At 32.1% G+C, this 17,188-nt stretch overlaps 1 protein-coding gene across 2 annotated transcripts in view; it reads left to right on the top strand.

Moving 5' to 3' along the window:
* The window catches only part of LOC128675125 (transcription activator GAGA-like), a 29,053-nt gene that overhangs the window by 1,072 nt on the left and 10,793 nt on the right, over window positions 1-17,188 (top strand). For both annotated transcript variants that reach the window (XM_053754284.1, XM_053754285.2), the window contains exons 3-8: window positions 211-505; window positions 9,844-10,030; window positions 10,946-11,143; window positions 15,869-15,973; window positions 16,542-16,668; window positions 17,034-17,166. In XM_053754284.1, the coding sequence (XP_053610259.1) occupies window positions 211-505; window positions 9,844-10,030; window positions 10,946-11,143; window positions 15,869-15,973; window positions 16,542-16,668; window positions 17,034-17,166 (1,045 nt within the window). The remainder of the gene's footprint in view (window positions 1-210; window positions 506-9,843; window positions 10,031-10,945; window positions 11,144-15,868; window positions 15,974-16,541; window positions 16,669-17,033; window positions 17,167-17,188) is intronic.

Genomic DNA, 17,188 nt, shown 5'->3' on the forward strand with positions numbered 1-17,188 from the left:
TGCTACATGCATAATGGATTTTGATATTAAAAATTGATCACATTTATCTAATGTTTCTAGAAAATTGGTTATTTATCAATATCTAAACAGGTAGGTAGTGTAAATCATAAAATATTTTTTCCAAGAATGTTGATTAAACCAATATATTTCTGAAGTTATTACTAAATTAATTTACACCATTTATTACATTCCTTTTCATTTTTCTAATAGGGACAACCCATGCCAGCACCCAGTTGTGATCCTAAAAGGGATCCCGTTCTCGGAGATCAACCTCCTAGTGGAGTTTATGTACAAGGGTTCAGTAGATGTACAAGAACTGGATTTGCAGTCACTCATGCACACAGCGTCAGAACTAGAGATTAGGGGGCTGGCCTACGAAGCCCGTGATAATGCCGCTCAGATGTTGAACGTCAACTTGGAGTACCCAACATACAATCAACCCACAGTCACACCACAACAGACAACATATCCCCCAGCACGGACAGATGTAGAAAGGCTGAAACAGGTGAGTGCTTTTTTTTGTTAAGGTTTTACTTCAAAAACCTTATTTTTTCTTTTATTTTAATTTTGGCATGTATCAAGTCTCTTTACTATTTTTAATATTTGAAAGATATTTAACTCTAGTTGCCAGTGTTAAATGTTGAAAATGTATCTGAAAAATTGGTAATGTTTAGGACTTTGGTAGTATAAGAATACTTTTTTAGACCTGAAATATTTTACAAATCCCCTTATTCCTTAACTATTTCTGAACCCCTACCTGCAGCCGCCTACAGCACAGGCCATAATATATGTTCACAAATAACTTGTAGGTAGTTTTAATATGTATCTCACTCTAATAATAGATCCAAAATTCTCCAAAATTCTGATAAATTTTAATTATGTTCCTTTGAATTTACTATTAATAAAATCATATGAGATTTAATATGTATCTCGAATCATTTTAATATGTATCTCACTCTAATAATAGATCCAAAATTCTCCAAAATTCTGATAAATTTTAATTATTTTCCTTTGAATTTACTATTAATAAAATCATATGAGATTTTTTCTTAAATTTATATATATATATATATATATCATTTAAAACTCCAGAAAATTGATAAGGAATTTTTTACATATATTTGTAATGCATTGACTCTAATATAATTAATTATATATAATTAATTTAATATTTAATTAATTTAACCTTCTGTACAATATGTAATGAGTCAATGCATTACAAATATATGTAAAAAATTCCTTATCAATTTTCTGGAGTTTTAAATGTTATCTTATGAACAAATTTATAACTAGCTTTTGCTAGTGGCTGCATCAACGTGATTTTTTTGTTTTACATCCCCTTTGTGTATGATGATGATCCCCTTTGTGTATATTGATGTGATGATGTTCTGTCAGTCATGTTAAAAATATGTATGTGATATGAATACTACTCTAGACAAACTACATTTGAAATAACATAAATTTTTACATTTAATAGAGGTTGGATGCATGTATAAATAGTACAGTACGTCAACCGCCCAATTCATTGTAATTCCGCTCTTATTATCGTGGCTTTGAGATCCAGAATCAAGAAAAAGACAAAAATTCAATAGGTACACTTATTGAACTTTTATGATTTTTGTCAAACATTTACATACAGATACTTTATGAAATGTTAAAAGGGCTATAAATGTCTCATACATTGCATATTAAAATAGTGAAATGATCAAGACGAATAGTGTTTGTTTGAACGTGCTAAACTCTGGAACTGATTGGTATACCAGGCTTGTCGTTCCGCCCCAGATTAGGAGCACTCCATATCATAAACACAGCTTTGGCAGCAGTTAGGCAACAATACATTGTCAAGATGGGTGAACGTCGTCGCTTGCGGTCGGTTGTAAAATCACAGCCCAATCTTGATAATTGTAAATTTGTTTTTGCGCTGACCCTGGGCTTCTTAGCATCACAGCCTTAAATACAACACGAAAATGAGAAGGATAGTGATATACCAGGTAGTTCCAAAGTTTATCACGTATGTGATGACGACGAAATTTCCAATGAACTCCAATACCTGAATGATGAAGGAAATATTGCCAAGGGTTTAGGGTATGTGTATACACCTGACAGTATTGGATTTTGACGAATCGGAATGGCTATTATATGGTTTCCGTCCAGTATGTGGCCACACTGAAGACTTATTACCTACGTTTAGGCCCTGAATATTGTGGAGCGATGGGTAGTTAGTATACGACCAGGTGAGCCACAGACTGCATGACAGTCACACAACAGTATTGTTCCTATCATGCCAACGACTTATTATTATTCAGCTTTTATTTATTTTTTCAAATAATTTAACCAACTGTAAGTTAAATTGTCAAAAATGAATATTTACATAAATATGTTATTTTTGAAATTCTGCATCAAGAAAGAAGTGGTCAAAATCAGAAAAGGACTAACTTAGAAGTGATCTTGGCAACAAGTAGTCGTGTGATTCGAATCCAGAACTAGTCTTTACTGGAAGAAGTCCATAAAATAGGTGAACACTGACTGCCTGAACGTTCACGAATTCACGTATCATCATCAGCCATCGCTTAGTTATACGAGTACGAGCCTGGCTCGATTGTTACGTTCTGCTCCATTCCAATGACGATGCACGTTGCGGTTCCGTTGTTTCCTATAGGTATTGACGTATGTCGGTTCCATACAAGTTTTTCAGCGTTGACATGAAATGGCATTTGATCCGTCGACGGACGTCAACGCACTGGAGACCGCGTAGAGGCCTTCATTTCGTTTTTTTTTTTTTATACTTTGGACTATCGAAATCTTATTTGGGACGAAAAAAGATTAATTTATTAGCTAATGTTAAATATGGTGCGCCTCACGAGACATAGTTTATCATTGTGTAAACATAACCGTGTTTTTGTAATTTTGACTCATTCTTTTCTAAGAATTTGTTGTTGAAATAATTTCATTATTCTCATATTCCCCCTCTAAAAGGGGGTTCCCTTTATTGCTTCAGAACTTAATTATACATTAACTTTTTGCGAATTAATCCATATCTAAAGTATTATTTTTTTAATTCTCACATGCCACAACAATGTTGGCACAATGGCTTTTTAGGCTTGAAAGAGCCGATTGGTGTAAAATTAAATTTTGATTATAATAAATAAAATATTTGGTATAAAATTTTCCACTATTAAAATTAAACACTTATATGCTACTAGCTTTTGCCCGCGGCTTCGCCCGCGTGTATTTCTCTACGAAAGCGCCCCTCATAATAGTCATTTGGGAGTTTGTTTTTGAAAAAAAAAGTAGCTTAGGTTACGCTTGCCAAATTTAATCAAAATCGGCCCAGTGGTTTAGACGTGAAAGTGGACAAATATTCAGACAGACTTTCGCATTTATAAGATTAGCATGTAATTATGGTTTAATTATTCAATTAATGTAGGTACCCAATGAGATAGTGTTAATATAACACTTAAAACCAAGTATAAGGCACTGCTTGTTTCGTTTTTGTCACATTTTTACAAGGTTTTGTTTTAGTTTCACCTGTCCCAATGTTTGTCTGTCTGTAATCAAATCTTGCAAGTTAAATTGCACCTACTTTCGCTTGTCTTACATAGTTAAAAATTTCCACTTCGCTTCCGTTTCTATGACAATGTATTATTATAAGTATAACCAGATGGTACACCCAGGATTGGCTCCAGACTAGGGACATTTCTCTTGTGTGACATTTTTTGTTCAAGTTCTCTATGACGGCAATAAAAGTTTGTGGCAAAAATAACTTTAAAAAAAAAACTTTTCTATGTCTGTTGAGTAAAGAGCTTATTTTGTTGATCGATTTTGTATTTTAATTTGTGCTCAAGTTATATTACACCCTTCTACTTCGTGCTAAATTAATTATTAATGAATTAGGAGTGCCAATCATAGCGGTTAGCCTTCTCTATGTCGCATTCAAGACAACATAATTTCTAATGCAGTTTTACATACTTTTTTTCTTCATCTACCTAACTACCGGAAAGTGATAACATTTCTAGTATGATATTAGAATTTACAACCAGTGTTGTATTAAAGCAAAGGCTGCAAATCAGTATATCGACGTTATAGTTATAGGTCAATAAAAAATAAAAAAAAGATCTGCGTATGAAAGAAGTTGTTAATAAATTGTCGACTCAGATAAACATATATGCAGTAGTAGTATTACAATTGTATAACTACCTATCTTCTTAAAAAAATTGTTCCAAATAGGTAAATTTGTTTAATGACATTTTTGACACAAGCTGTTATTATTGTCAGAGAGATCTTAACGCATTCAGTGTGTGACAATAAAGCGTGTCCGTGCAGTAAACCGCTGAGGAGTTCCCACGTCTGGAGCCGTGACTGGGTACACCTTCGGTCATCTTCGTCACTTAATATTATAATGCATTGTTAATCCAAACTAAACGCGTGTACAAAATTAGTTAAAGATTGAAGCTTCAAACTTGATTTGCAAGATTCTACCCGAGCCATATGGACATAGCGAAATACGTACATAGTTACATTGCAAGTGAAATAAAAGCTTCATTAAAAATGTAAAAATACTTAATTTCTTTATCAGTACTGGTGCGTAGATAGAAATAAATCTTACATTCGTCTATTCGGTTGATGTATTTTTTTTATTGAGATTATAGACCCCCGTCTATAGCTCATTATTTTCTGAACATTACAAAACCTGACTTGAATAAAAACAGCTATGTCATCATAAATGCTGCTGGAGAATTCTATGATTGTTCCTGTCCGATTCGTTTGAAAGATAATTTTAAAAATATAAGAGCAAATTGATAGTATTTTTTATTTTAAACTAGTTATGTGATTAAAATGTATTTTGTATTACTGTTTATTTCGTCATACATGCATTTAAATCGGACAATTAATTTCACGAAACTCCATGACTCATAATTTTTACATAGAATTATTTCAGCAACTCATTCTGATAATATAATTTATTTTAACGGTTTAACGGTTATTAAATAAACTTCATATTTTAAAAACTTTCCCATGAGCATGTTTGTCATTTCAAATCAATCTGACAGATCTATATTATTCAAAAGAAAAAAAAAACTTTTTTTCCAGCCAGTCAATGTATTGTTCCACTGAGCGACAATATTCTTCTAGATCGATTCGCCTTTGCGCAATATAAATTAAAAGTATAATTTTAAAATCAAGACAGAATCTAGTTCTCCCGCGCCATCTTATTTCATGATGCATACAAACTTGCAATATAGCTTCCACCGTGCGCCCCGCACCCTCTGCATAATCGATAACTCTGTTTGAAGTTCGCAACGTTTCCGACTAGGTGTATACTGTACCTAGAATAGGTACAGGAAATCTGTCTGTGTATCATTCGTATAGAAACGTTTATATATGTCTGCAAAGTTTAAGCGTAGTTTAATCAATACCTGTATCGCAGTTTGTATTTATATTGCGTCTGTTACGCATTTAATACTTGATTAACACTAAGATGAATTATGTCAAGCACAGTTCTTTAGTGTACTTTTTTTACATAATTTATCGTATTGTTAAGTATGAGCATAGATTGAATCTTGGTAAATGTCTCATCAGCAAGTCTACCGTCTCTTCCTGTTTAAAAATATTTTTTAACACAATATATTTTTGTTTACAATTATTTTAAAAATTTCGGGGTCTAATTTTTTTTACATCTCGCTCAAAACAGAAAAGTGAGTATTGGCCACTTAAAATTATTTATAACATCGAGCATAAAATTTTTTCATGTTTAAATATTTCCTGTTGCCAATTAAAATTCTCCCTATCTAGCCATACGGGCTTCGAGGTTCGCGACCCTGTCTACCCCGTAACAGATAAAGCGATAATCCATATCCGTATAAAATCAAAATGAGAGAGGCAGATGACGAACATCGCAATACACAACTAGATGCGACGTAACGATCCTTACAATTTGACACGACACGACATGACTCAGACGATGTGCACTTTCTCTGCCCATTCCGTTCGGTTATTTCTCATGAACTATCATTATTATTTACGTCTTTTGCATTTGTCTGTGTTGATGTCTCGCTAAAAGGATTACCTTCCAATAAATATTGGAAAATGTATGCTGTAACCATTATTGAACTAAAAAAAAAACTAGAGTTCATAAACTAATACGGACGGAACTTTTCTCTCATGCTTAGTGTATTATTTTTAATAAAAATATTTTATTTGCAAAACATAAATAAATAATTCTTCTTTGGTCGAAATAGATCTATTAACTTTATAAAAATTTAAATAGTGGAAGACGAACATTTAAATTTTAAACAAAAGATCAAAGCAGAAAACTAGAGGCCTTCTAAAAATCTTATCACGCTTTTGAAACCAATTTTGGAATTCACTTCATGTATTCCAGCAGATACCTATTCCATCTACCGCCACGAATAGGTACTTTGCCAAGAATATGTCAACTAAAAATATTCATCCTTGAAACTTTAATTAATTTCTTTAATACATCCCACACGGTTGTAATTAGTGTTTGAAAAGATTCACAGCTTCACAGGCTGCAAGTTAAAAAGTTTGTATACATAAAGCCAAAGGAAAAGCGTCTATTGAGGGTAAAACTTAAACTTATTTAAAAAATACAACATGAGATTGACAGAAATGTTCTAAAATCCCGCCCTTCCAATCCCCGCCAGTTGGTTGATCAAAGTTTTAACAAAATAGATTTTAATTTGAGAACTATTTAGTTTTAAAAGTATACTTCTATATTCTAGTCTAGAACATATATTCAATCGACATTATACAAATAATGTCTCAGTGTCGGTAAATGAACCCGGAACCAGAAGAACGGTACATCGCTAAACTATATCGGCATTGTTTAATACAAAGTATACATGGCATACATTCGAACAAAGTGATTTATCTTGGTTTTTGGTCATAAATATTCATATATTTAAAGAAAATCATTTATATGTATTTTTTAATGTAATATAGACTCAAAAAAGCAATATTCTAAATCCATTATTCAGGGTCAGCTAGCACCAAAAATAATAACATTGTGTATAATCAGTAGTTTCCAGAAAAATCTAAATTAAAAATTCTTTGTAACATTGTGAATTTGAAGCGTAACTCAGTCTCCGTCTTTGCAGAGTTAATAACAGCTTTAGATGGAATTATGACGTAACCGGAAAAGCGTACTTAACCTATTAGATTTAACTACAAGTACGTCGCCAGCAACGCCTACTTACATATATAAAAAAGTATAAAATTAAATATAAATGTAGAAGTAGAGAATGCCATATGGCGTTAAGTGTCCACCGTGAACATAATCTTTTTTAATCTTATGCAATAAAGTTTTAAATAAATAAGATTATGCAAATAGCAATGCTAGTTTTTTTTTTTCAAAAATAATTATAACGCTAATTAAATACAATTTTATATCCTTGTATTCCATCCCTGCATTCAGAGAAGTGCGTATTTAATAGCACATATAAAATTACTCGTACCAACACTTAAAATATTTTAATGTAAACTTTAATCGCGTACATGTGAAATATCGCACATTTGTTTTTGTTAAGCTATTAAAATCTTGTGTTTGGTATTTGCTTGTGATGAAATAAAGGTGACATTTTGTTTTTTTTTTTTCAAATATAAGTTGTGTTATGTACACTGTGTGATGACGTATTTATTTTTAGTTAATACTCAAATGTAATTGATAAGTTATGGAAAATTAATTTTATTCTCTTTTTTTTTATACAAAAATTTTATAATGTGCTCTGTTTTTTATAAATAATTTTTTATCGAATAGTCTACGCTCGAGGCAGGTAGGTACCAAAAAAATAATTATCACGAATACCAAATACATTAACAAAACGAAAATACAAGATAAATATTGAATTGAGATAACTTTAGCTATAAAAATAAAAAATATAATAATAATTGTGATAAGTTAATTTTTCATGACGCCACATATATTTTTTAATATTATCGCCTTACCTATCTACACTGTTATGTAAAATTGTTAGCAAAATGATTAGCAATCTATTTAAAAAATTACATTGAAAATCCATTTCATTTTACGAAGATGATAAAATTGATACTTAATTTTAAGTTACAGTTACTCAAATTAAGTTTTAAGTACATTATCTATACTATACTATTATTATAAGGAGGTAAACGTTTGTGAGTTTGTATGTTTGAGCCGGGTAATCTCCGAAACTACCGAACCGATTTTAAAAATTCTTTCACCATTAGAAAGGTACATTATCCAAGATTGCTATAGTATATATTTTATCTCAAAATTCCCACGGGAGCGTAGCCCCGGGAAACATCTAGTTTAAAATAATTTTGTTTTGTGCGTGGCATTTTGTTCATTTATTTGTGAAGACTGTATGTTGTAGGTTGTATAGAAACTACATATTCCATATTAAAGTATTTTTCTTTCAAATCGTTTTTACTCTATTCGGATTTTGAATTATTTTAACATGTTTTATAAAAAAAGTTGCAACTTTTCGTTTTGAACCAGACATCAAATCAGTTTTTTTAAAATAGGCGAAAATAACGCGTTAAATTAAATATCTGCTAACTTGTTATTGATCACAACATTGGAATTGTTGGAATCAACCAAGGTCATATCGTCTTTTATTTGATCATATTATTATTAAAATGTGTTCTATATTCATAAAGTCCCCCGCTAAGACGTGTGTAAAGATGTGCGTAATGTAAACATTGTATTTCTGTGTACGTTTATGAAAATGGAGGAGGGAGCTAACTTCACCCTTCCTAATTAACACAAATACACGGCTACACAGATGAGTATACGCAATGTCTATTGAGAAAGTGCATTTTTTACACCTATAGACGTTCATTTTAATTATAATTTTACATTTGCTTGTTATTTTTAATTAAATATGTAATATTAAATTGTTTAATATTTGAAAACTCCAATATCTAATTTTATAAAGTAGCTTGAAATTAGCGTTTAGGAGTAAAAAAATCTAATTCAAGATGAACTTTTACGAACTCGAAAAAATACACATGGCTATTAAATCATTAGATCGTAAAATCTGGAGGGGAAAGGAGGGCCTTGCGTGCCCTTGCCAGGCAGTAGAACGGTTGTCTAAAAATAATACTATTTTGGTTAAATTTTAGTAGTAATATGTTTCAATTTCAGATTAGTAGTTACTAAAACAGAGTTTTTCTTTTATTTGTATACGCGGTAATATTTGATCCAGCCTGTATTCAAAAAAGTATTTAGTTATATCAATCTGGGAGCGAAAGAGTAATATAGAATGTGCCAGTTGCTTCGCTTCCCTGGCTCTCTTATCTACGCATTTTCCCGATTGCCTCTCGGCCGTTGAGCGTCGGAGCCCAGCGTCCACTTTCCTACTTTTTCGTCTCGACTATACACGGTCGTCGATTCCTACTTGTCAGACCATTGACGCGTGGGACCGACGACGACCATATGAGCCTTCTCTTCCCGGGCTATGAGCTCAATATACAACTAAACGAGGTCTTAGAGTTTCCTAAGTCGGCTCTGTCTACCCCAATATATAAAATGTCTGCTCATTTTCTGTTCATAGCGAAATACAAAAACATAATGACTTTAATCTTTGAATCACACAATCACAGTATATAGTACTAGTTACGCCCCGAATTTCGCTTCTATATGAATTTTCGGATTGGTGCAGTACGCTGTAAATTAATTTCTCCGTGAATAAGAATTTTCGGCATAAAATCATCCCACCCACCAATATAAACTCAACTCGTGATCATAGCACCGAGTCTTGGCAATAGTATTTTTCATTCATTCGTACACAGACAATATTTTTTTTTTTCAAGTTTACCATAACAGCAAGAACTTTTCTCCTCTAGATCCACATGTACCAGCAATCCATGATGCGCGCGGAGGAGATCCGCCGCCGTCGTCGTGAAGATGCCCCGGGCACACACACGGCTGTCAACAACATCCTGGCCGCTGCTGCCAGGGAGATGGAAGAGGCTCGGCACGCTGCCAATAGGGGTGAGAGAGTGGTCGCCAGCATACAGACTGAACACGATGGTATGTTGACAAACAATAACTTTTTTTATTTATTAAAAATACAGTTATAGCCATTACCTTTTAAAACTAGTTTCCAACAGAATGCTATAGCATTCTGTTGGAAACAACAGAATAAATATATTAACATAATATATATGTTATAGCAAAATACATAAGAAAATAGGATGTTATATTATATAGCAGCCTATTTTTTCATTATATATTATCATATGATTACGTTGTTGATATTAACTTGGATGACGTCACAGAAAATCAGATGATAATAACACGAATATTATATCTGTTTGTTTGACAAAAATACTGAATCAAAATATTTTTGTCATTTTCATAATACAGCAATATGTATATTAATTACATCTTCGATTATTTATTAGTGATGTTACTTTGATTATTATAGTATTTATTTTTTATTACTTGCTTCAATTTCAAAAGTTAAAAATAATTTTTGTTCTGGATATATTTTAAATCAATATTTTACGATGTCGTGCCTTAACGAAAAAATATTTTTTTATTATTTATTAACGCACCTTTTCTACCTGCCTTTGACCACACCGGTAGAGCGTAACCCAATCATTACGAAAGGGCTCTTTTTTATTTTTTTTTACAGTTCGTGTTTCTCAGAATTTGTTCCATTAGCAGGATTTTTTTAAATTTGTTTAGTCAATATGTAATCGTGAAATCTTTTACAGTTTGAATTTTTCGAATCTTGTTTTTTTATTATTATTATTTTCATTTACTAGAATGAATTAAAATATTATGAAATATTATTTTTCTTAAACTACAAAAAATACAAATTTATATGAGAAAAAAATCATACTGTTCGATATCCAACCAAAGTAGTGTTTTAATGTATATAAATAATTCCATCGCATCTTCTCACATTTCTTTCTATTCACAACTACTATCTTTGACCAGCGACAGCGGCCACATCGACTGCATCGGCCATGCCTGAAGTGAAACGTGACCCAGAAGACGATCGCCCCAAGAAGCGCGTCTCCATCTTGTCTCCCGAAGACGAGAAACTCCGTGTCAAGAAGAAACCCATGACCGTTCGCTTCCAAGATGATAGTAAGACTGATGACCGGGAGCGCCCCAATAAGATCACTTCGCCAGGTCAGTGTCCCGTTTTTTTATTTGTAATTACTTTTTTATATGAAAAGATAGGTACGTATATTGCCTTGTTGTCTTTTGGTTTTTGTATAATCAAATTCTTTTTTTTTAATAAATAAAATGCAAAGATTTATTTCAAGTGTAATAAAAATGTTCACTATGCAGTATAAAAAAAATAAAATACGATAAAATACTGAAATTTCAACTAGTATCTGCATAGGCTCAGTTATTGTATTCTGACCCTGAAGTTTTTTATTTGAATGTGCGACAGGTAACAATGGCATATGATTGATTGAAAATATTTATGTATATAAGTAGATATTTTGCAAAACATTTATAACATTTTTTATGTTGCTGCGAAAAGATCTCCGTAATACAATTGGTGTACTTTTTATCATTACGGAATGTAGCTATTTATATTAAAGCGACACAATTAAATACATTTATTTGGTTTGCAAATGTATAGAACTATATCTATATATAGTTTAGTTCAGTTTTCATATCTTAATGTATATTTTACTTTTGTAACCCAGACTAATATTTTAAATGTGAAAGTAGTTTAGTTTGTTACCTCTTCATGCTTTATCTAGTTAACCAATCTTCTAGAAATTTTGCATACATTTAGTTTGAAATACGGAGAAGGACAGGATACCTTTCCTCCCGCAAAAATAATCCTGTTCTTGTGGAAAATTGATACGGGCGAAGCCACTGGCAGAAGCTAGTAATTAATAATGGAAGAGAAAAAAATTCCAAAATGTTTTATAAAGTATCTTTGATATAATACAAAAATAATTACAACGCCCTATTATTCGTTAGAATTTTTTTAAATATAAAAACAAATTTTAATATAGTCATAAATATTTACATATATTTTTTTATTTTAAACACATGTAAAAATTTTATATTTTAATATTATTATATTTATTAAACCCACTTGCCAACTGTTGATTAGTGTATTTTATGTATTATAGATTAGTCCAATTTGTATAGTGGTTAACAATGTATTGGTTAAATTAATATAATAGCTCGCTCCATTAGTATTTGAAAGAAAATTAATATTGGAAAACATTATTTATAAAATCCATGAAAATAAATTATCTTCAAAGACATAAATGTCACATATGCTTCGATATTATTACCACCATCATAATTTAACGTCTATTGATGTCACTGAACGTAATAAATAATATATGAAATGTTCTTATTACATATAAAAAATTATATCATAAAAAATAACTAGATTCTGTTACATTTAATATGTAAATGAATATATAAATATCACAAGTTTTACGCTGAACACGTTTTCAATAATTCTTTAAAATGGATTCTACATAAAAGTTTAAAGTCGACCTGTATTTGTCTCAACCATTGGCAATGAAATATTCATTATTATGGTCGAAGGAAAATACTTATATATTTTAAATTTAAAACATACATGATAGGTACAATAACATGGGGATTCGTATAAATGTGACAACATAAAAAAAAAGGATTCCTAGTACCTAACTATTCTTTTTGAGTGTGCTAATTATTAAAACTGGTGTCAGATTTTATTCAAGCCGCCTAAAGGTATATTTCAATAAATAAATAGATATGATCATAGACTTAATATTACTAAATATAATCGAAAAGCGAGACATGAGCAGTGAGTTAATGTATCTCTTACTTTTCCAAAATTAACTAGTCTAGTTGATTTTACATAAAATTATACATATACTATAAAGTAAAAAAAATAAAAGACACTGTAAACACGGGGCCTTGACCTCTTTGCGGTTCACAAAAGTATTGTCTAATTTAATCAACAATTGTCTACGGTCGAGACTCAATTTTTTAGAAATTTTGTCCGCCATCTTGCTTCTGCCTCATAAAAACGTTTCATTATCTTTAAAACATATCAGAGGAAAAACCCAAAATCTTTACTGCTCCCTTTATTTTTGCGTTCAGTACGGCAGACTGTAAATTATTCATTTATATTCATATATTAAAATGTCGACCGCCATTGTATATGCAAGATTTAAATGTAGAATGTTGAATTCTTCATACAATTCCAATTACTGGTTTTCATTGTGAGTCCGGAGCACGATTTATTTTTGTTTTTAATTTTTTTTTTACTGAAGCAAAGCAATCTATTTATGAGGAGTCATGAATATGCGGTGGCGTGCCATTCGCATTGTTTTGACGTGAATATAATCCTTTTCATTGAAGAATATTTCGGTCTTTGTAAAAAAACGTATTTAGTGAGTACTGAATAGGCTGGGCTCTACATTTGTGAGTTACGATAGAAAAATAATTATACATATATACAGTCTTTCATCACTGACAAGACCCTGGGCTCCGTCGCTCAACAGTTGAGGAAGAAACTGGAAATACGCTCATTTGAGAGAGAGTTTTGCAAAAAACTTATTGTCCCTATATAAATACAAAATAAACTTAGACAAATACCACATCGAAACACATAAAACAACTCGTGAATAAAATATTACCAGCGAAACACTTATATGCTGTACAATAGACGCTCAAGACGTAGATAATTCACCATAATTTCCTTTCTCGGCGATCGCAATCACCATATCCGAGGTACAGTTCTCGTCAAATGTATATTTCCATATTATAACAAACTGAATAATGATTCTGAATATTCAATTTGTTTTATTAACAAATCTAATGCGTAAATTTTACTGTGAACGTTTTAGGGCACGTTTTACCCCGATTTTTTTTATGAACGAGGCCCCGGAAATACTTCAACCATAAATAAATCAGTGTCATGAAATACTTTTTTAGATTTTTTTTTAAATGGTAACTTTTGCCAATTCTCAATTACTGTGGTTCTACTGCTAGGTAGATCTACTCACGGTCCGCAACTAAGTTGACCATAATATGTACATTATAATAGACGTCCTATATATTTATGCTGTCAGTCGATAATTTTAGACTCGTTAAAATACTTGTCCATAAAACAACGACTGGTCCGGTTTATTTAACTCTGCGATCATTGTTTCAATGCAGCATTCATTTATTATTACAAGCAGAAAAAAACATCAAGTTTTTGTAAATACGCGCGAACAAAGGGAATTTTTCTTTCTTTTCTTGCCGACTGTAATAAAAATGTGATTGTTTTAAATTTGTCCGTTATTGCGTAAGGTTTATATTACCTGATATCAATGTTTTTGTTCAGGTGGTGTTCTGTAAACGCTTATTATTGAGTAGCCGTAGGATGTAAGTACAAAGACGAGTTTTGTAGTATCATGTTGCACAGAAAAAGGTCATGTTCGGAGAATGAGTAGGAATAACTTTTATAGCCGTATAATTTTATTTAATTGGTTAATCGATTGAGCGGTGCGCGTTGGGGGGCTTATGTCAATAAATATTGACCTTCCAGTCTTATGATATTGTTCGTGAATATTTCATTTCCCTTTCGTTACAATTTCTGTGATGTTACCACGTTCGAAACCTAACGCCCTCAGGTGTTTTATACCCTGTTGTTTAGATAATAAAAAGGTAACAATAAATCTTGACATCATTTTAAACAAAATACATTGTGAAAACATATTGCAAAATATACGTAAATTACACTTGGTATTTTTGGCGTTATAATTTTAAAACTTTCTTCAGATGAAAATAAAGTAATTTGAGGAAATCCGCACTCCAAAATAGTTTGTATTCCAGCTAATGTCAGAAATGGTTAGATAACTAACAAACATATTAGATATTGCTTGTTTTAAATTAGGAAAATATAAAAGCAAAATATTCAAAGGAAGAGGTGTTTAGAAAAAGCCTGGTAATCGATTCTGAACGAAACCTCGCCGTTTGCCAACTTATGTATTTTGCATGACAATACAGTTTATGACTTTCATTAAAGTAGCTTCACTAAAAATAAATAAATTCATAGATATGCGTATTTCTTTTGTATAATATAACGCTTTGTTTGTGACGTCTGAAGTTAGGAAAAATGAGCTCTTAAATTCTTCCGTTATGCGCAAATGATTTTCGAAAGAAATAACTATTTCTATGGCGTAAATTCATAATATGAAAAAAAAACAATTGTAATTAAGACATTAGTTTTTAGAGCCTCCTTTGTTGTATAAAAATGTATTAAAAAATTTAACAATACATTGATGACTTGGCACATAGTTTTGAAACGTAAAGTCTAATCTAAAGATTCTATATAGATTCGGTATCACAATACAAAATCTCCTTTCCATTACGGAACTGAGAAAATATATAATTACACATTAAAAACCATCGTGTAGGTAATACGAAGTAAAAACAAAATTGAATTTTAATGTTTAAATAATGCGATAAGAAAAAATAGACAAAATTTCATTTTAAACACAAGTTTTTGAATCAACTGTGATTAATGTAATAAAATTAAATTGTTTTGTATTTGGTTCTCAGACCCTTTCACTGGCCCAGTTGCCGCACATAGGTTTAGTATTTTTATCGTATATCGGTCGTTGAACCTTTAAAAAAACATTGAGATTTATGAGATAGTGCGTTTTAGAATTTTGTACGCTTATGGTATTTTTGAAAGGCGTTGTTCATATGTTTTTTTATGAGAGATATTTTTGATAAGATTCTGTCATGATAGGGACCAACACTATTTAAATGAGTTTCTTTCGGCATTTCTTCTCAGCAGTGGTCGATCCGAAATGCCAGTAGTTTGTTGCTTTGATAAATTAGAACATGACTGATGTTCTGAAAGTTTTTCATTAATGTGTTTATCTGCAGGCGCCCCAAACGACAAGGATTCCGAGCACAAAACTGGGGGCATAAAAGTGGTGCAGCTTGCAGTCCTGCAGAAACCTTCCAACAACGACAATGATGATTCCGATGGTCAGTGGTCACGGCTATTTGTGTTATTTACCAAGCAGTTAATACCTAACTTGGCTACGTTCGGCTACTCGAACTCACTAAGATTGATTTTTCTTTTTATAAAAGATTTATCATCATCTCAGCCACAAAAAGTCCAATGCTGGGCTTCTTGTGGCTTATTTTAAAAAGTATAATAAAAGATTATTCCTTGAAAAAATAAAACTGTTATAAAATTTCCAAAACTCTTGCCCAATGAATTCAATGAAATATTTAACTTCTTTATTTCTTTTCGACTATGTTATTGCTAATAACATTGATGTCAGATTTAGGAATTTAAGCTACTTTAGACATTTCACATGATTTCGGATAATTTACTCACAATACTCACAATAAGTTTGGTCCTGCCCCAGAATAGAACCAATTATCCTCTCATATAGCATTGGCAGCTAATAGGCAACAATATCGTTCCCAAAGAGGGTTGACGTCAGGAAGATTGTGAACACACAGCCGAATCTTCAAAAATTTTCGGGCTTCGCGGGAGCACGCTCAGGCGACAGACAATTTACTGACAAAACAACAATATTTGCAGAGAAAGCCGGCAACAAATCCAACATGGACGACGATGAGGAAACAGACTCGAGCGGTTCAGTATCTGATTCAGCTGCCAACGACTCTATGGAGGGCAGGCCTCATGTTTGCGACGTGTGTGATCTCAGGTATTATTTTTATTTCATTACAATATATATTATAATATATTAGGACAAATGACATAGATTGAGCTAGCCCCAAAGTAAGTTCGAGACTTGTGTTATGGGATACTAACTCAACGATACTATATTTTATAACAAATACATATATAGATAAACATCCAAGACCCAATCAGAAAAAGATCATTTTCCATCATGATCGAACCCGGGACCTTTCGGTTCAGAGGCAAGTACTGCGCCACCGAGGTCGTCACTTTGTATGAAAGTAGCCGGATAGTTGCGGTAATTTGTATAGAAATCTATCTCATTTGGTTGCACGCGTCCATCGTCTATAGTTTTCTTGGTCTGTGACTTGAACAATGTTCGTTGTTCAGGTTCCAGCGCTCGTCTCACCTGTCGCGCCACAAGCTGACGCACACGGGCGAACGGCCTTTTACGTGCGGCGGCTGCGGCCGGTCCTTCGCCCGCTCCGACAAGCTGCGCGTACACACCAAGATCTGCGAGAGGGTAACACTAGCTTTGTCTCTCT

This window comes from Plodia interpunctella, chromosome 14, assembly GCF_027563975.2.
Source record: "Plodia interpunctella isolate USDA-ARS_2022_Savannah chromosome 14, ilPloInte3.2, whole genome shotgun sequence".
In the NCBI taxonomy this organism is placed as follows: Eukaryota; Metazoa; Arthropoda; class Insecta; order Lepidoptera; family Pyralidae; genus Plodia; species Plodia interpunctella.